Source organism: Rattus norvegicus, chromosome 8 (assembly GCF_036323735.1).
Source record: "Rattus norvegicus strain BN/NHsdMcwi chromosome 8, GRCr8, whole genome shotgun sequence".
Lineage (NCBI taxonomy): Eukaryota > Metazoa > Chordata > Mammalia > Rodentia > Muridae > Rattus > Rattus norvegicus.
In genome coordinates, this window is record NC_086026.1 from 55,013,870 (window position 1) to 55,033,043 (window position 19,174).

At 47.9% G+C, this 19,174-nt stretch overlaps 1 protein-coding gene across 6 annotated transcripts in view; it reads right to left on the reverse strand.

Annotated features, from left to right (window-relative positions):
- Positions 1 to 17,395, reverse strand: part of Cep164 (centrosomal protein 164) — a 63,644-nt gene extending 46,249 nt beyond the window's left edge. For 5 of the 6 annotated variants that reach the window (XM_039082355.2, XM_039082353.2, XM_039082354.2 and 2 more), the window contains exons 1-3: positions 17,184 to 17,395; positions 10,802 to 10,920; positions 4,872 to 4,983 (exon numbers count right to left, since the gene is read on the reverse strand). In XM_039082355.2, coding sequence (XP_038938283.1) covers positions 4,872 to 4,983; positions 10,802 to 10,883 — 194 coding nt within the window. In that variant the 5' untranslated portion in view covers positions 10,884 to 10,920; positions 17,184 to 17,395. The remainder of the gene's footprint in view (positions 1 to 4,871; positions 4,984 to 10,801; positions 10,921 to 17,183) is intronic. The other variant, NM_001427257.1, reaches the window with a different exon arrangement.
- Between the last annotated feature and the right edge of the window lie 1,779 nt (positions 17,396 to 19,174).

Genomic DNA, 19,174 nt, shown 5'->3' on the forward strand with positions numbered 1-19,174 from the left:
TTTTACTTCCCTATGAAAGCAAGAAACAACCGGAGACTGAAAAGGCAGCACTTACAGAAGCATCAGATATGAACTACTTAGGGAAAAATCTGATAAAGAGAGTCAAGACATGTACACAAAAGCTATTAAACATTTCTTAGCGATATTAAAGGAAACCTTAATAAACAGAAACAGATACTGTTCACAGGCTGGAAGATTCAATATCATTTTAGATACCTATTCCCCCAAAATTGATTTATGTGCAGCCCCAATCCAAATAGTGAAGTGACAAGATAGCATTTAAATTCACCAGGAAATGCAAAGAGCTTAGAATGAGGCTTTGAAAAAATGGGAACAAGGGTTGGAGAGGTGGCTCAGCATTATGAGCACGGGCGCCTTTTCAGAGGATCCAGGTTCGATTCCCAGCATCCACATGGTGGCTAAGATCCATCTGTAACTCTAGTTCCAAGGGATCCAAGTCCCTCTTCTGGCTCCTCAGGCACCAAGTGGTACACAGACATAGATGCATGTGAAGTAGTCATAAACATTAAATGACTAATAATATTAACAATAATAAAAAGAAAATTGAAACAAGATTGGAATACCTACCCTGAAAGATTTCCAGACTTATTACAAAGCTGTGTGCTCAGGAGAGAACAGCATAAAGTGTATGATTGAATCAACAGCAGGGCGCAGGGAATACAGAAACTGATCTTGCTTCTAACATCTATGGGTGTTTTGTCTGCATGTATGTCTGTGTGCCACGTGTGCTGGTGCCCTTGGAGGCCGTAGAGAACATAGAATCCCCTGGAACTACAGTCACAGATCACTGTAAGCCAACACATGGGTGCTGGGAATCAAACCCACATCCTCTGGAAGAAAAGCCGGTGCTCTTAACCACCTAGCCATCTCTCTAACCCCCAAAACAGCCTCCCTTATGCATAGTTAGTCTCAAAAACATCTAAATGTTCTTTAGTAAAAGATTTTTTTTATTTGTTTGTTTGTTTTTTAAGAATGTGGTACACTTGAAGTGAGGACACACACAGCCCAGTTATAGAGTGGGTAACACGCACAAGGCTCTGTGTTCCAGACACACACACACACACACACACACACACACACACACAGAGTGGCATGTCTAGTATGAGAAAGTACACAACTGATAAAATAAAAAAGTAAGGCAGTGTGATTATTAGGTTTTAATATCAACTTGCCACAACCTAGAGTCACCCACGCATACAGTCTCAATTGGGAGATTTTCTAGATCTGTTGGGTGATGGGCATGTCTGGAGGACATTATATTGTTAACCAACCAGTTAACAGTCCACTGTGGGTAGCATTATTTCCTGATGTGGGGACTGAGGCTGTTTAAGAGTAAAAATAGATGCCAGTAGTGCGTGCCTTTAATCCCAGCACTCTGGAAACAGAAGCTGTGAGTTCAAGGACAGTCTGATGTTCACAGAGAGGTTTTTTTTGTTTTTTAAATTTTTATTTATTTATTATATATAGTGTTCTGCCTGCATGTTTGCCTGCAGGCCAGAAGAGGGCACCAGATTCATAATGAATGGTTGTGAGCCACCATGTGGTTCCTGGGATTTGAACTCAGGACCTCTGGAAGAGCAGCCAGTGCTCTTAACTGCTGAGCCATCTGTCCAGTCCTACAGATAACTTTTAATGACTTACGTTATTTCAGAAAATAAGAAGTAGTTCTTATTCTTCCTATAGGACAAGGGAGTGTCAGCTACACTAGCAGGTACATGAAGGTAGCTGGCACAAGGCCTGGCACACAGCTGGCCCTAAACCAGCCACACACACACACACACACACACACACACACACACACACACACACACACACACATACACACATACACCTGCCATCAGAAAGGGGCACCGGCACAAAACAAAAATCTTCCAAACACAAGCTTTCGTCTCAGCACCCGGAATACTGTCGGAAGCGCTAACAGATTTCCTAGAAAAAGATGTGAGACTGGAACTGGTCCAAGGAGAGGCAGCCAAAAGACCAACAGAACAAGGAGCCTGTCGAGTGCGAGAAGCTGAAAAGAGTCAGTCTGTGCCTTCAGCTGAGGAGAGAAAGGTGGGTAGGCACAGCCATTTTGAAGTTCGTCAACCCGTTAAATGGCTTGGGTAAGAAAGGGGCAATTACCTAGGCCACCAAACGCACCTTCTCAGCTGAGACAGGGCCTCTAGGACACCCAAACCCTACACTGGGGTGAGATGTAAACTCAGGGTCCCAGCTTGGGGAGGGAGGACAACCTGGAGAAGGCTTCACACCCATGATGAGAAGAAATAAAGAGAGGAGGAGCAGACACAGAACAGTGTCCCTGAATGGAGATGACACTGTCCTCATGAGCAGGGAGGTAGCAGCAGACACTGGGGCTTATTTCAGTCCCCGCCCCTGCTCCCCACCCCCAGGCGCCGTTTTCTCACTGTAAACCTCTGCTTCTCGGAGATAACCTGAATGAGTTCTCCCACAATCTAGATAGCTTTAAGGGAATTTAAAAATACCAACGGAACCCATGAATGTGAGAGATAACCTGAATGAGTTCTCCCACAATCTAGATAGCTTTAAGGGAATTTAAAAATACCAACGGAACCCATGAATGTGAAGCCAGGCAAGAACGGGTTACACGAGGGGCTCACTGGGTAAAACGCGGGGGCCTGGCAGCCTGAGATCAGGGCCTGGAACCCAGGTGAAGGTAGAGGGAACTGACCAACTCTTCGAAGCTGTCCTCTGAAGTCCTCACTGTGGCACAGGTACCCATGCATACGCGTACGCACAGCAATGACTTAAAGAATCACTACACAAAATCACCACACAAACGGCTTAAAGAATCACGCCACACAAATTCAAGGACGGAGGACCAAGGATGGTGGCCAAGGGAGACAGAAATCTTTTGCCAAACCCATGTGGCCTCACTACAGACTCCTTTGGCCTCAGCATCTATTTAGGCTTATTGAGGAGATGCGGACATCGCTTTTTCTGAGTGTGTGCATTCTCATATGTGTACTGATACATGCGTGTGTGCGTGCATGTGGTGGCCAGAGGACGAATGCAGGCATTGTGACTGAGAGCCATCTATGTTTTTGAGATAGTCTCTCACTGGCCCAGAGCTCACCAAGTAGGCTAGACTAGCTGGCTAGCAAGCCCCATGGATACGCCTGTTCACTATGCTGAGATTACAAGCAAGGGCCACCGTGCTTGGCTTTTTTTTTTTAAGTGCATGAGTTCTAGGAACCAAGCTCAGGACCTCATGCTTGCAGAGCAAGCATGTTACAGACTGAGCCATCATCTCCTCAAACCCCACAGATGTCACTTTTAACCTTCTACCAGTGTGCAAGGACCAACAAAGGTTCCTCCTCGGAGTGAGGGACTGAGTCTGGGAGGCAGCTCTGTGGTACATTCTGATCCTAACCCAGGGACCTTCAGGTCAGCCTGCTCAGTCCTGAAGCAAGAGGTAACCTGCAGGTAAATATCAGTTTTGTCCCTGAGCATTAAAACTAATCTTCAAGACACGGGGAAATGGCTCAAATAAAGTGCCTGACATGCAAACATTTAAGAGAGAGAGAGAGAGAGAGAGAGAGAGAGAGAGATGGCCTAGTGGTTAAAACTACATACTGCTTTGGCAGAGGACCTGATTTCACTTCCCAGCATCCACATTAGGCAGCTCACAACCCTACCGGAACTCCAGCTCCAGAGCAGCCAGCGCCATCTCCTGGCCTCTATGGACAACTGCACTCACACGCACATACACACATGCACTTCATGTCTTAGTTAAGGTTACTATTGCTATGATGAAACACCAAGACCAAAGCAACTTGGGAAGGAAAAGATTTATTTGGCTTACATATCCCAAGTCACGGTCCATGAAGAAAGCTAAGGCAGGAACTCAAGCAGGACAGGACCTTGGAGGCCGGCGCTGACTCAGATGCTATGGAGAAGTATTGTTTACTGGCTTGCACCTTATGGCTTGTTCAGCCTGCTATAAGAAAATAAAACCCAGGAACCACCAATGTAGGGTGGCATCACCCACAATGGGCTGGGCCCTCCCCTATCAATCACTAATTAAGAAAATGCCCTACAGGTTTATCTACAGTCCTATCTTATTGAGGCATTATCGCCACTGAAGTTGCTTCCTCTTAGGTAACTCTAGTTTGGGTCAGGTTGACATAAAACTAGTCAGCACCACAATTAAAAATAATTCTAAAAAAACAGAAACAAAAACAAAGGGCTGGAGAGATGGCTGAGCGGTTAAGAGCACTGACTGCTCTTCCTGAGGTCCTGAGTTCAATTCCCAACCACCACATGGTGGCTCACAACCATCTGTAATGGGATCTGGTGCCCTCTTCTGGTGTATCTGAAGACAGCGACAGTGTACTCATATCCATAAAATAAATAAATCTTTTTTTTTTTTTTTCCGGAGCTGGGGACCGAACCCAGGGCCTTGGGCTCTACCACTGAGCTAAATCTCCAACCCCAATAAATAAATCTTAAAAAAAAAAAAAAAAAAGAAGAAGAAGAAGAAGAAGAAACAAGAAAAGGGAGGGCAGAGAGATGACTCAGAAGTTAAAAGCACTTGTTATACTTTCAGAAGACTGGGGTTTATTTCCCAACATCTACATGGTGGCTCACAACAGTCTCTAACCACAACTGGAATCTGATGTCTTCTCCTGGCTTCTGCAGGCACCAAGCACATACACAGTGCACACATATATATGCAGAGAAACATTCATACCCTTAAAAACAAAGTAAGATGGGCTCGGCAGTGCATATCTGATCTACACACACAAACACGTGTATACACACACACACACACTGGAGAGTCAGGTCCCTCTGACAGGTCAAGGCAGTGAGTCACTACAATGACTTACCATGGTTTCCAGCCCTTGGGCAATGGAGCCTCAATACCCTCCCTCGCCAGCCACATCAGTTCTGGTTCCTTGATAGGGTCGATACCAATCACTCTGGCAAAGTCAAGGATTTCTGCAAGAGAAAGGGAGGGAAAAGTGGGGGATGGGGGGAGGGTGTTGTAGTTAGAGAGAGAAGGACGGGGAGGGGTGGAAAGAAGCAAAATTGCAAAAATCAGACAGTTCTATTCTAAATTTTCCTCTACTCTCCAAGTTTTCCTCAACGATAAAATATAGTATCTCTAAATATAAATAATAAATATATAGAACTAAAGCTGGATGTGTTGGTATACCTCCAAAATCCCAGCACTTGGGAAGCAGAGGCAGGAGGATCAGGAGTTCAAGGCCATCCTCTACTCCCCACTGAGTGAGAGGCAGGCTGGGCTCCTTGAGACCATCTCAAAAAGCTTTAACCAACAAACAAGCAAACATACGGAAATGGTTACCTGACATCCCGATTTCTCAGAGCCATCTGAATCAAACCAGGCTACCTCCAAACTCCCTCAAACACAATCTGAAGCCACAGTTAACAGAGGGAGTGAGGAATGAAGCCAAGACTTCACAGTGGGCAGGCCTCAGGAAGGACCCAAAGCCACAGCCGGAACCATCCAGGGTGAGGGCAGCACCAGAAGATAAACTCCACAGAGAATGACAAGAGCTGGGGCCCTGATGCACTTGGCCCTCAAGCAGCAAGCGAGTTCCATCAACTACACAGATGACTGAGCTCTTTAAAAACCTTGCAAACACGCAGAACATGGAAGGACACTGCATGCTGTGACAGTGGCACATACCATGAGTCGTGGTAGAAGACAGAAGGCAGTGCCTGGTTCTCTGAGGGACAGGAAGCCACCCAGCTGAGAAAGTAGATGACACTCGGAGGGTGGCCTCTTCTCCATCTAGTGACCCCTCTCTTCCTAAAGGCAAATGCCTCTTACTCAACTGTAGGATATATTTTGGACCCTTAACTTCTACTCTGCTCTCAGAACAAACGGTTAGCCCTTTGCCAGAGAACTGGAGGACAGAAGAGATCCACGCACTATGCTAAGAGCAATCTCATCTTTGGGGAAAAGGAAAGGTGACATGTTCATTGGAACATGTCAGTGGTGGCCACAGAAATAATGAAATGAGTCTAATCCCAGGCTAGAGAGGTATGGCCAATATGTCATCTCTGTGGAGAAATGGAGGGTGACACACTGGGGACTAGGAAATAACACTTTTTCTGAAGCACCAGCTAGTGCTTGACTGGCCAGGGAATGACTTATTAAATAGTTTCGCCTTTTTTAGTTCTTTGAGATGGGACTCTCACTTAGAATGCTCTATGTAGCTCAGGAGAGCCTTAAACTTGCAAACGTCCTGCCTTAGTCTCCCAAGTACATATTACAGGTGCATGCCACCAAACACAGTTCACAATGACCACCCTATGAACCAGTTGCTCGGAACCATGTACAAAGAAAGAAAATATTCGTTGTCCTAACAAAAGATAGACAGCAAAGAAGAAAACATAAACACACAGGCTAGAGATATGGCTCACTGGCTCCGATCCTGGACTCCCCTTGCAGAAGATCAGAGTTCAGTTCCCAGCACCCATGTTAGATGGCTCACCACCACCGTAACTCCAGCTCCAGAATGCCTCTGGCCTCTGCGGCCACCTGCCCTATGTGCACACACTCACGCATGCACGTGCGCACATTTATACATAATTTAAAATAAATCTCTAAGAAAACATAAATATATACAAAGAATTCTTATTCTCAAAACTATAATAGAGTGATATCAAGGTGGAGGGTGCTCCTTGGGAGAGGACGGCCATGGAAACCCTCCAGGCAATGGGGACACTGAAGCAGAGAGCCAAAGCAATGAACCTGGGACAAGATATGGCTTAGTGCATCTGGGGATTGCCAGAAACCAGCACGACTGCACAGCTCAACTGGCAAGGTAGGAGAGCCATGTCACAAAGAACCCTGAAACCTTACCAAGGGTGCTGAATATGTGGAAGGGCATTGGATCCAGCCTGGAAATGGTCCACTTCTCCCTGTCAGACCACTGCTACTAGGTAGACAAAGACAATGCCGGAACAAGAACACAGAGCTGAGCAGGAAGCCGAGGCAGAGAAGGTAGTGTGGCTCAGACCAGGCGTTGACAGAAGAGTTTCTATACCACAGCGCTAGAAAACCCTATATGCAAACCAAGCAAGGTAGTGCATGCCTGTACCCCTGATGCAACAGAGGCTGAGGCTGTGGGATCACTGCCAGTCTCAGGTCAGCCTGACCTACACAGCGAGTCCCTGTCTAGAAAGTAAACGTAAATAAATAAGTCCCAGCACACAGGACATACAGGAGGTAGGAGGGTCTCTGTGATTTCTAGCCAGTCTAGTCTACATAGCAAGTTCCGGGACAGCCAGGGATATAGAATGAGAAAGAAATCAAGCATCCTTTCTCCAAAACTCTTGGGACCAGACATGTTAAAGATTTTGATTCCTTTCTGGTTTTGGAGTATCTGCATAGACTTTACGGGTCAAGAACTCCCCTCATCAAAATGTCTCATGTAGGGCTGGAGAGATGGCTCAGCGGTTAAGAGCACCCGACTGCTCTTCCAGAGGTCATGAGTTCAATTCCCAGCAACCACATGGTGGCTCACAACCATCTGTAAAGAGATCCGATGCCTGCTTCTGGTGTGTCTGAAGACAGCTACAGTGTACTTATATATAATAAATAAATAAATCTTTAAAAAAAAAAAAAATGTCTCATGTAAAAGGCAGGTTTGGGGCACTTTGCATCTTGGAAGAGGCGGGGGATACACATCTTGAATTCCAGAAACAATGAAGCAGTGCAAGGTGGTCCACATCTGTAATCCCAGCACTTAGGAGATAGAGGTGCAAGGAATAGGAGTTCAACGTGGGCTACATAGTGAGGCTGAGACCAGACGGGCTTAAGAAAAGAAAAGGAGGGGTTGGAGATTTAGCTCAGTGGTAGGGTGCTTGCCTAGGAAGCGCAAGGCCCTGGGTTCGGTCCCCAGCTCCGAAAAAAAGAAAAAAAAAAAAAAAAGGAAGGAAAGAAGGAAGGAAAAATAAAGAAAAAGAAAATGCACACGTACACACACAGAGAGCTTAAGGCACAAATTGAGATTCTGCCTCAGAAAAGAAAAGTAAAGGAGGCTTGAAGTCAGTCAGTAAGACGGGTCAGCAGGTAAGGACATTTATTTGCAGCCAAGCCTAATGCTCAGAGTTCCTTCCTAGAGCCTACATGGTGGAAGGGGAGAACTGACTCCTGCAAATTGTCCTCTGACTTTCACACACATGCTGCACATATACACAGATGATAAATAAATATTAAAAAAAAAAACAAGGAAAATCTGAAGCCATTCAAGGATAGCACAAAAAGACACGTGGACGGGGATGTGACATTCTTGGAAGGAAAACACCACAAACATGACAGTCCCTTCTGAATCAACCCGATGTTCATCACGATAGCCCCAAGTACCACACACTGCCCTGCCCAGAGCTTGACAGATAAGTCTAAATTTGTGGACCAATAAAGCAAACAAGATGGCTGAGGAAACTGACAGTCCAATGAGAGAGAAGAGACAGACCCAGATGCCCATAATAGTAGCCAGACTAGAGGGAGATGAGCTACCCCATCAATGGTGTAGGAACTAAAGTAAACTAGACTGTGAGAGAAACCAGCTCGACTTTTGGTAGAGCAGGCTTTTCTAACCGTGATACGCACATAACTCAGAGGCTAGTCACCAATGAATTACAAACTATAGACTACAGGAATGGCTCAGCGTTTACGAGCATGGCTGCTCTTCCAGAAAACCCAGGATTAATTCCCAGCACCCACGTGGAGGATCACGACTATCTGTAACTGCAGTTTGAGGGCATCTGAAACCCTCATCTGGTCTCTGTGGGCACCAGAGGCACACACAGTCCATACACAGACATAGGTGAGGGCTGGGCATACAGCTTGCCCAGTGGTACGGTGTGTCTGGGCTCAGTGTCTTATGCCAAAGAACGAACAATGAAAGCACAGCTGGGTGGTGACTGGATTCTGTGACCCCAGCACTTGGGAGTCTGAAGCAGGGGGATTGCTATGAATCAGATCTCAGAAAAGAAAGGGAGGGTGGGGGCAGCAAGATAGTTCAGAGGTGAAGGTGCTTGCCACCAATCCTCAAGGCCTGAGCCTAGCTCCCGTGATCCATGGGGGAAGGAGAGAACCCAGGACTTCACGCACAGGAAGCGAACATTCCCACAAACTATCCTCCGACCTCCACGTGTGCACTGTGGTGTGCACACTGTGCTACCCTCCAGTACACAGATGTTTCGAAGCTAACTGACGAGTAAAAATGAAGACTATATACCATTTTAAAACTTCTACATGGCAAACACACTAGGCTATTAGCAAATCACGAGGTCTAAAAGTGGGGTCCTGGACTCCCCAGGAGCATTTGTTCTTACCCTGCTCTATCAGGTCCACAAATCACCTGAGCTGGAGGCCTAACTTGTGTCCAGGTCCACAACTCTTCAGAATGTCAAAGCAAACTTCAATCCAGGAACCACAAGGCTCAGACAGCTGGGCGACCCAGCCATACCCTTCACAGGATGTAGAACTATGGGCACCTCCTCTCTGACAGACAGGGACAAGGACAGGACCTGGCTCAAGGAGTTACTGTGGGGTTGCTTTTTGGGTTGTTTTTGCTGTTGTTTGAGACAGGGCCTAACAGTATAGCACTGGCTGGCCCAGAATTCAGAAATCTGCCTCTGCCTCCCTTGTACTGGGGTTGAAGGTAAAGACATTAACCACCATATTCAGCCGGTGGCTGGGTTTAAAAGAGAAATAAAAAAAAAAAAAAAAAAAAAACAGAGACTATAACAAAGTAACATAAATAAATAGTGCTACTTTTTTTTTTCTTTTTGCCAGTTTAAGCAAGAAAGGACCTTAAACTTGCAGCTTATGACTTGACCATGAACTTCTAATCTTCCCTTGTTGCCCCTCCCACTACTGAGAGCTTTACCACCACACCTGGATTTATGAGACGCCATCGCCAACCCAGGACTTCATGCATGGGCAGCAAGCAAGCCACCAGCACAGCCACGACCTTGCTATTTTTGTTGTTGTTATTGAGATTGGGTAGCTCAGCCTAGCCTCAAACTCATTCTGTCGCCCTGGCCTTGAACTTGTAGCAATCCTCCTGCCTCAGCCTCCTGAGTGCTGGGATTACAGGGGGTGCCAGCATTGCCAGCCTTACCTTGTTCTGAAGAAACTGGATTTGCACGCCATATTTCACAATATCCCTGTACTTCTAGCTCACTTAAAACCAATCTGATCTCCAGTGTCAGCAAGCATTTTCTATCCAGTTGGTCAGATAGTAACTATTGTAGGCTCTGAAGGTTATAAATCTGTCACAGTTATTTGATGCTGCTATCAAAACATGAAGACTGCCACGGATGACACAGAAATCAACGTGGCTGTCTTCCAATAAAATTTTATTGACAGAAACAGGCAAGCTGCCAACTTGGGCCCAAAGGCTATAGTTGGCCAACCTCTGATCTAACCTAAAGACACTGAACAGCCCTGTGCATGGACCAAGTCTATATCGGAAGAACAAAAGCAAATAGGGGAGGGGGGCGCTTAGTGGTTAAGAGCATTTGGCTGCTCTTAAGGACGCCAGGTTCAATTTCCAGCATCCACATGGTGGCTCACAACCATCTATAACCCCAGTTCCAAGGAATTTGATGTCCCCTCCTGGCCCCCTCAGACACGGCACATATGTGGTTCACAGTTATGCAGGCAGGTAAAAACACCTATGCACATAAAGTATTTTTTTTTAATGTGTTTAAGTAAATCAAATACAATGTCTGTGCTCAAAGAACGGTTACACCCCCGCAAGCTTCTTACCTTGCTCACTGGGAACGTAGGTCTCATCAGAATCTTCCTCCAGAACCAGCTGGTCACCTAAGAGGATAGGTCGTCTAGACATGGTTCAGCCTGGCGTGACTATCTCAATCCCAGAGACCCTATCCGAAGAGAAAATCAGTGAGCCCGCCTGGAAGGTAAAGTTGAGTTGGGTCATAGAGCATCTGGGTCACACAAGACCCTGCAAACCAGCGTGGCTGAGGACCCTGCCTGCAGCTCAGAGCTTCACAGTCTCTGTGCCTGGGTGATTCCCTGGCGTGCCCCTGCCCAAAGTTACAGAACACACACTGCACCACAAGACATCTTGAAGCCTGGCTCTAATTGCTTAAATTTGAGGACTGGACAGTTCAGTGGTTAGAAGCACTCGCTACTGTTCCAGAGGACCTGGGTTCAATTCTCCAACACCCACAAGGTGGCTCACGACTTTCTGTGTTTCCAGTTCCAGGGGATCTGACTCCCTCTTCTGACCTCTGTCTGCATTAGGGATACTCGTGGTGCATACACATAGATGAGGCAAATACATAAAATAAGTAAACCTTTAAAGGGTTCAACTTTGGGTCCCTCCCCAATAGGAGACCATTCCAAACTTCAGCCAGAAAACCCCAGTGACACCAAAAACACAGAGCCTCGGGTGTCAGCACACCTCAGGGTACAGTGAGGCAGCCACAGTCAACGGTGGCCCCCTTCCCCAGCATGCAACTGGGGCCAGAAATCAGTGAGCCTTCAGCACTTCCCCTGAAAGCACTAAGACAAGAAGACCAATTTCCACTGAGGACTGAGGAGAGCTGAGGGCTTTGGGAAGAGAAAAACAACAGATATTTTACATATGAGAGAAACTCTAGTAAGACTGGCATGGCTGAATTGGAAAGATGCAGAAATGGTGTCAGGAAAAGCACATGAGAAGGTTTCCACTCCGTGAAAGTGAACGAGGGCCTAAACTAGGCAGAAGAAGCCAAAGCGGAGAGGGGACAAAGACACAGAGCTATTAGGCTTAAGGAGAGCGGGGTGGGGGAAGGGAAGAAGAGAGGAGGTCCAGAGGGACCGGACAGTGTCCCTCCAAAACCCTTGATGATCTGACTTAATAAGAAGTAGGACTTTAAGACATAGTCGACAGTAAGTGAGGTCATAAGTGTGGGATCCTGATCTGATCTAAGCAAAGAAATAGAGGTCGGTGTTCTCTCTCCATTAAGACAAAGGCCGGTAGCCTCATGCAAGGCAGGAACAGGAAGGACCTTACTGTGGCTTCCAGCCTCCAGAACCATGAAAAAATGGATGCCTGCTGTTTAAGCCACCATCTATTAGCCCAAGCTGACTATGACAGGCATCTACTTTGAAGCCAAGGTTTCCAGTGCAGGGATGCATGGACGGCAAGTTCTTAGCTCACCGGCTGGTGTTGGTTGCTACGTGTACTGTGTGTTATTTTATTTGCTTGTTGGCAGTGCTGGTGATCCCCACGCAATGCTGGGACTGTCCCTCTCTTCCTGCCCCTAGTCTCCCCTCCAGCTCTGGACCTCAGGGTTCTATTAACCTTCCCCACAGCAGCACTCATGCTGAAACCCAATGATACAGAAACAAGTAGGCTGCCATAGCCCTCCCCGCCTGAGTGAGTCACCCAAGGTATGACCAGCACATCAGGTCCTGGCCTCTCCTGTCCACTTCTTGAGCAACTCTGACTATTCCAGGTGACACAAGGGGCGGGCACTGTCCCTCTCCAGCAAGAAGACACTCCTCTTCCCCCCACTGCCCATCATAAAGGCCAAGCCTGGTCAGGCCTGCCGTGGAGTGTAGAGCAATGGTTGAGGCTCGTTACTGTGACTCTAACCCAGATCCATAGAGAAGGACTTCTGAGACGCAATAGGGAACCCATCAAGATCTGTCCCTGTGACCTTCTGTGATCATGACACTCCAGTCCACCAGACCTCCAAGAAAACCAGACTCTGTCCCTCTCATTCCCACCATGCCCCTCCAAGCAAGAAAATTTAAAAAGAGAGAGGAGAGGGGGGGGGGGGAGAAGGAGAAGGAGAAGGAGGAGGAGGAGGAGGAGGAAGGAGAAGGAGAAGGAGAGAAGGAGAGAAGGAGAGAAGGAGAGAAGGAGAGAAGGAGAGAAGGAGAGAAGGAAGGAGAGAAGGAGAGAAGGAGAGGAGAGAAGGAGAGAAGAAGAAGAAGAAGAAGAAGAAGAAGAAGAAGAAGAAGAAGAAGAAGAAGAAGAAGAAGAAGAAGAAGAAGAAGAAGAAAGAAAGAAAAGGGAAAAGAATTCCCTGATACCTAAGCCGAGAGAAAATGCTCCCCTCTCAGAAGCCAGACCACGGTCCAGACACCACATCTATGCCTCTACTTTTGGTCAGAGTCGGGGAAAGTCTGGCTGCCGCTCACTCTGAAAACTAGGGCAGGAGTGAACCAGGGCACAGATGGGAGTCACCTGCGTCCTTAATCCTCTTAATAAGAGAGAAGAGGGGAGGAGACAGGGAAAGGGGCACAGACAAGAGGACTGACCCAAACACCAACTAGCACTTAACCAAACTGAGTTTGACCACTTTGCACAACTTGAGAAACTGCATCTGAGACGCGTGGCCTGTGCCTACATCCCACCAGCCAAGCAGAAACCAACAGCCAGGAACAACGGCTGTCCTCATAGGAAAACAACAACAAACAAACCTCAAATGCTGTTTAGCTTCTGTCAATGTGACATAACCCAGGGTCACCCAGGGAAGAAGGAGCTTCAGGGGAGGAACGGCCTCCATCAGACTGGCCGTGTGGTGACACACGCCTCTAATACCAACGATAGGGAGGCAGAGGCAGGTGGAGCCTGTTCTGTGAGGTGCCTCTGTTTCGGGATAGCCATAGAGAGACCCCTGTCTCAAAAAACAAAAACAAAAAAGGGCCGGGCTTGGTGGTACATGCCTTTAATTCCAGCACATGGGAAGCAGAGCAGGCAGATCTCTGTGAGTTCGAGGCCAGCCTGAACTACAATGGAAATCCAGGATAACCAGGGCTCAGTTACCCAGAGAAAGCCTGCCTCAAAAATAAACAAACAAAATAACAGTAGCTGAGCAAGCCCCAAAGAGGGAGCCAGTAAAACGAGCAGCATCCTTCCCAGGTCCCCGCCTCTTCCTCCGTCCCTGACTCCTCCTCCATGGTTCCTACACGATGGACTATAAAACGAAATAAGCCCTTTTCTCCCCAAGCTGCTTCAGTCAATAGGAATAGGAAATAGGAAACAAACCAGGGCACCTGACTGCTAACAAGAACCTACAATCCAGGAAGAAGGTGGAAAATCTAAATTCATGGATTTTCCCAAATTTCAGACAAATCTTCTGCCAGGAAAACAAAATAGGTCATGGTTGGGCAATACCATATCTTTCCCCGATTCAGGGACAACGTGACAAGGAGAGGCCAAGAGAGCTAAAGAGATGCAAGGCAGAAGTGTACAGTCGGGACTCGTGCACAGTCGGGACTCGTGCACAGTCGGGACTCGTGCTTCACCGGTGGCTCGTAAGGTCACTCATGAACAAGTCTCCCTCTGGGCACTGGACATGCGACAGTGATTAAGCAGATTCAGTCATGACCCCCTTGTGCAACTACCACTTAGCCAGACAGCCCCAGATAAGAGTATCAGTGCTAAACTAGTTATGGAGACACAAGCATGCCCAGCATCTCAGCACTTGGGAGGTGCAAACAGAATTCCAAGTTCAAGGTCATCACACTATAGGTGTCCAACCTGCCAAGGCTATAAAAGTACCTGTCTCACGAGGGAGGGGGAGGGGAGGGGGAGGGGAGGGGGAGGGGAGGGGGAGGGGAGTGAGAGTGAGAGAGAGAGAGAGAGAGGAGGACAGGAAGAGGAGGAGGAGAAGGAGGGGAAGGGGAGGGGGAGGGGAGGGAGAGTGAGAGTGAGAGAGAGAGAGAAAGGAGGACAGGAAGAGGAGAAGGAGGAGGAGGGGGAGGGGAGGGGGAGGGGAGGGAGAGTGAGAGAGAGCGAGAGAGAGAGAGAGAGAGAGAGAGAGAGAGAGGAGGACAGGAAGAGGAAGAGGAGGAGGAGGAGGAGGGGGAGGGGAGGGGGAGGGGAGGGAGAGTGTGAGAGAGAGAGAGAGAGAGAGAGAGAGGAGGACAGGAAGAGGAAGAGGAGAAGGAGGAGGAGGAAGAGGAGGAGGAGGAAGAGGAAGAAGAAGAGAAGGAGGAGGGGGTAGGGGGAGGAGGAGGGAAGGAAGGAAGGGAGGAAGGAAGGAAGGAAGAAAGAAAGGAAGGAAAGACCAAAGAATGGGGGTGGGGGAGCTAGCAGGACAGCTCAGTGGATACTTGCCACCAAGCCCTTGTGTTCCATCCCCAAGACACACTCGGTGGAAGGACATGACTTCTTCCTCAAGTTGTCTTCTGACTTACACACCCAGAGAGGGGGTGGGGGGGGGTGAGGGAGGACTGCTCTTCCAGAGCCCTGAGTTCAAATCCCAGCAACCACATGGTGGCTCACAACCATCTGTAATGGGATCTGATGCCCTCTTCTGCTGTGTCTGAAGACAACTACAGTGTACTCATATATAATAAATAAGTAAATGTTTTTTAAAAGAAGTCTCAGGAGTAAGACCTGAGTCTGATGGACGGTGCCTGGAGGATGAGTAGGTATGGACTGACAGAAAAGGAAGCAAGCTCTAAAAACAGAAGCAGCAGCACGTGCAAAGGCCCTGCGGCAGGGGACACCGGCATCAGGAAAGTACCAGAGATGTTGCTGAAGAGGAAGGAAAAAACAAAAGCCCTGCTGAAGAGTTGGCCTTTGTCACAGAGAAAGGGCTTTTCCCCAGCAGCCTAAAATGGAGGCCAGAGAGGAAGGAGGAAAGGGGGCTGAGAGACGGCTCAGGGATTAAAAGCACTTGGTGCCCTTCCAGAGGATCTAAGTTCAGTTCCCAGCACCCGGGTTAGATTCTGTGGTGTGCAGCTCACCCCGTAACTCCAGCCCTAGGGATCCCCTTACCTCTAAGTCTCCAGCACAGAGATCACAGGCAGGAACCACCACATCTGGCTTTTTACAAGGGACTTAACTCAGGTTCTCACGCTTAGAGAGAAAGAACTTTATCAACTGAGCTATCTCACCAGCCTCTGAAGCAAGGAAATTTAAGGCAGAAGGAACACCATGAACAGGGGCAAAGCAGATCGGTGGGAAGGAGTGGCGACTAGCGCTTGCCTAGCATGTGCAAGCCCTGAGTTCAATCCCTAGTACTGCAAAACAACTGTGTGTGTGTGTGTGTGTGTGTGTGTGTGTGTGTGTGTGTGTGTGTGTGTGTGTGTAGGGAGGGAAGAGGGGGAGGGAAAGAGTACAAGCACAGCAAATGTGCTTGGAGGAGATCAGGATTAATTATAACAGGAAAAACTTAGACTAACGGCACACCTGTATGTGACAGGAACTGTACTAAGGGCTTTATCCATCATCTCACCCCAGCCTCTCTGCTAGATAAAGATTACTATCTCCACTTTTCAAATAGACTGCTAGGAGCAGTTAATATGGGCTTGCGAGGGCTGAAGCTATATGCAGGACTTGAAAAGGGGCTGTCACGGGAATTTCAAAGGAGGATGGAGTGAGAGAGTGGACAGCAGAGAAACTATGAACCAAGTCAGTAGCTACCTGAATGAAAAGGGGCTAATCCTGAGGGTGGGAGAACACAAAATAGCAGGTCTCGCGTCTAGGTGAGGAAGAGAGGAGAAAAGGCAGAGAGATTTTTCAGCCAGTCCGTTGTGATTTTAGGTGTCAGCCAAGAAGCCGCCGACTGCCAAGAATCCAAAACATGCCAGATGAGTGCTGCAGACAGTAGAATGAATTCTCATTGTAGACTGGGCTAAGTGACCAAGGAAGCTCTCTACTGAGACAAGAAACACGGGAGACATTGATAGAAGGTGCAAGGGGAGGATTGGAGACGATCCGCAAGCACATCTAAGCTCGAGATCTGGCTAGGCAGCAAGTACTTCGCAAAGCAACCGCTAACCGGGAATCGCAATCCAGAGATGGAGTGCGGAGAGAAACATGTAGGGGCCTGCAGAGGGTTGAGCTGGCAGACGTGCTGAGGGCGAGTCACTGAGGCCAAGAAGAGGGCAGCGGTTCCGGGCGGAGATTCCTGAATCAGTGCAAAGAAAAACCCAAACCTCTTCTGCTCAGCTGGCCCAAAGATGCCAACCAAGCTCTTGGCTGAGCTTGGGATAGCTCAGGAGTGGGTATAGGGTGGGGATGAGGTGTAGATTCAGGAGAGGCTAGAAAGCCAGGCCGCGCACGCCGGAGGGCTCTCCTCTCCCCTCTCAGTTCCCGCGCAGCAACACCTCACAGCTCTTCAGCTCCCTGCAAACTCCTGCCACGCCACCAAGCCTGGCTCCGAGGAGATCTCACCTGTCCCCGATCCGGGGTTTTCTGGGACGATGGCTCTGCGCCGCCTCCCCAGCACCACCCCGGCCCCCCACTTCCAGGGACGCCGGGGTGTCCGGCTCCCCCCCGCTTCCAGGGACGCCGGGGTGTTGCCCTGCAGCCACCAGCAACCACTTCCGGAAAGGCACCGGCCTAGCAACTGAGAGTCCCGCCTCTACCAAGAGCCAATAGGTCGCTGACTGAGAGTGTTGGCATTGGATTGGTTGAAGGTCCCCACGAGGCTTTGCCCGTTGCATCCTGAAAGTTGTAGTTCAAGATAGTGAATAAGCACAACCCCACTCCCACCCAAGAGGTTAAAAGAGAGACCTGAATATAGATAAGAGAATTTCTTCCGCGGAAGAAAGGGAACATTCAAACTATTGATAATAATCTACTAATACTATAAGCAAAATTACCCATCATTTATAGACGATCTTTTTGTAAAGGTCGAGTAAAATCACATGAACAACAGTGATTAACGAGAGTCAACCTATTGATTGGTCCCTTAATAAAAGAACCAAGAGGGGGCTGGAGAGATGGCTCAAGAGAGCCATCAAGTCAAGAGAGCTGCCTACTAACTTTTTCCTTTTAATGTATTATGCGTGGACCAGACCTGATGACACAAGCCATTAATCCCACTACTTAGGGCACAGAGACAGAGAGATCTCTGTGCGTTTGAGGCTAGCCTGGCCTATATAATGAGTCCCAAGCCACCTGGGACCACACAGTGAGACCCTGTCTCAAAAAAACTACAAAATGTATGGATGTTTTGTCTACATTACACCCGATACTCGTGGAGGCCAGAAGAGGGCGCTGGATCCTCTGAAACTGAAGTTGTGCGCCCCCTTGTGGGTGCTAGAAACCAAACCTAGGTATTCTGCAGGAACAACAGCAAGTAGCTCCCCAACTCTACTACTGTAACTTTAAAAACCAGTCCTGCCAGAGTCTAATCCTATAAGGAGAAATTTAGAGTATTGTTACTACGGATCTCAAACTCAGGATGTCTCTAATGTTTAACTTCAAATCTTTCTGCAATCCCTTTATTCTCACCACAGATGGAAAAAAAATCACTGTTCATCATCATCACAATCTTTAAAAGTGTCCCTAAGGGACCAATGGACCAGACATGGAGGGGTGACAAGGGTCACCATGTCATGACTACAGACATAACTAAATACCGGCCATAGCTTCCTATACACAAGACCCTGCCATATGAGGCTGCAAAGACAGTTCAGCAGCTACCAACACCTGCTGCTCTTCCAGAGGACCAGAGTCTGATCCCTAGCACCCACATGGCAGCTCACAACCAGCAGAAACTCTAGTTCTGGAGAATCCAGCACCTCTTCTGGGTTCCACTCACACCAGGCACACCTGTGGTACACGGACATGCTTGCAGGAAAAACACTCAGACACATAAAATAATAATTTTTTTTTAAAAAGAAGCCAGGTTGTGGTGGTTGAACAACATTTAATCCCAATGCCTTTATTCCCAGCACTCAGAAGGCAGAGACAGGCAGATCTCTGTGGGTTCAAGGCCAGCCAGGTCTACAAAATGAGTTCCAGGACTATCAGGGCTATTACACAGAGGAACCCTGTCAGGAAAAAAACAAAAAGAAGGAGGAAGAGGAAGAGGAGGAAGAGGAAGGAGAGGAGGAGAAGGAAGAAAAGAAGGGGGAGGGGAGAAGGAGGAAGAAGAAAACAAAAGAATGACAGAGAAAAGCAGAGCTCTGTGAGTTCTAGGCTGGCCAGGTCTACATATCCAGTTCCAGGACTGTATAGTGAGATGCTGCCTCAGAAAAAAAAAAAGAGAGAGAGAATAGAAAAGTTGGGTAGGAAAGATGGTTCACTGTTGCTCTTCCAGTGGACCCAAGTTCAGTTCCCAACACTCAAGTCAGGTGGCTCTCAACCACCCATAACTCTAGTCCAAGGAGATCCCCTGGCTCTGAGATATGTAGGCACTTGTATACACACATACA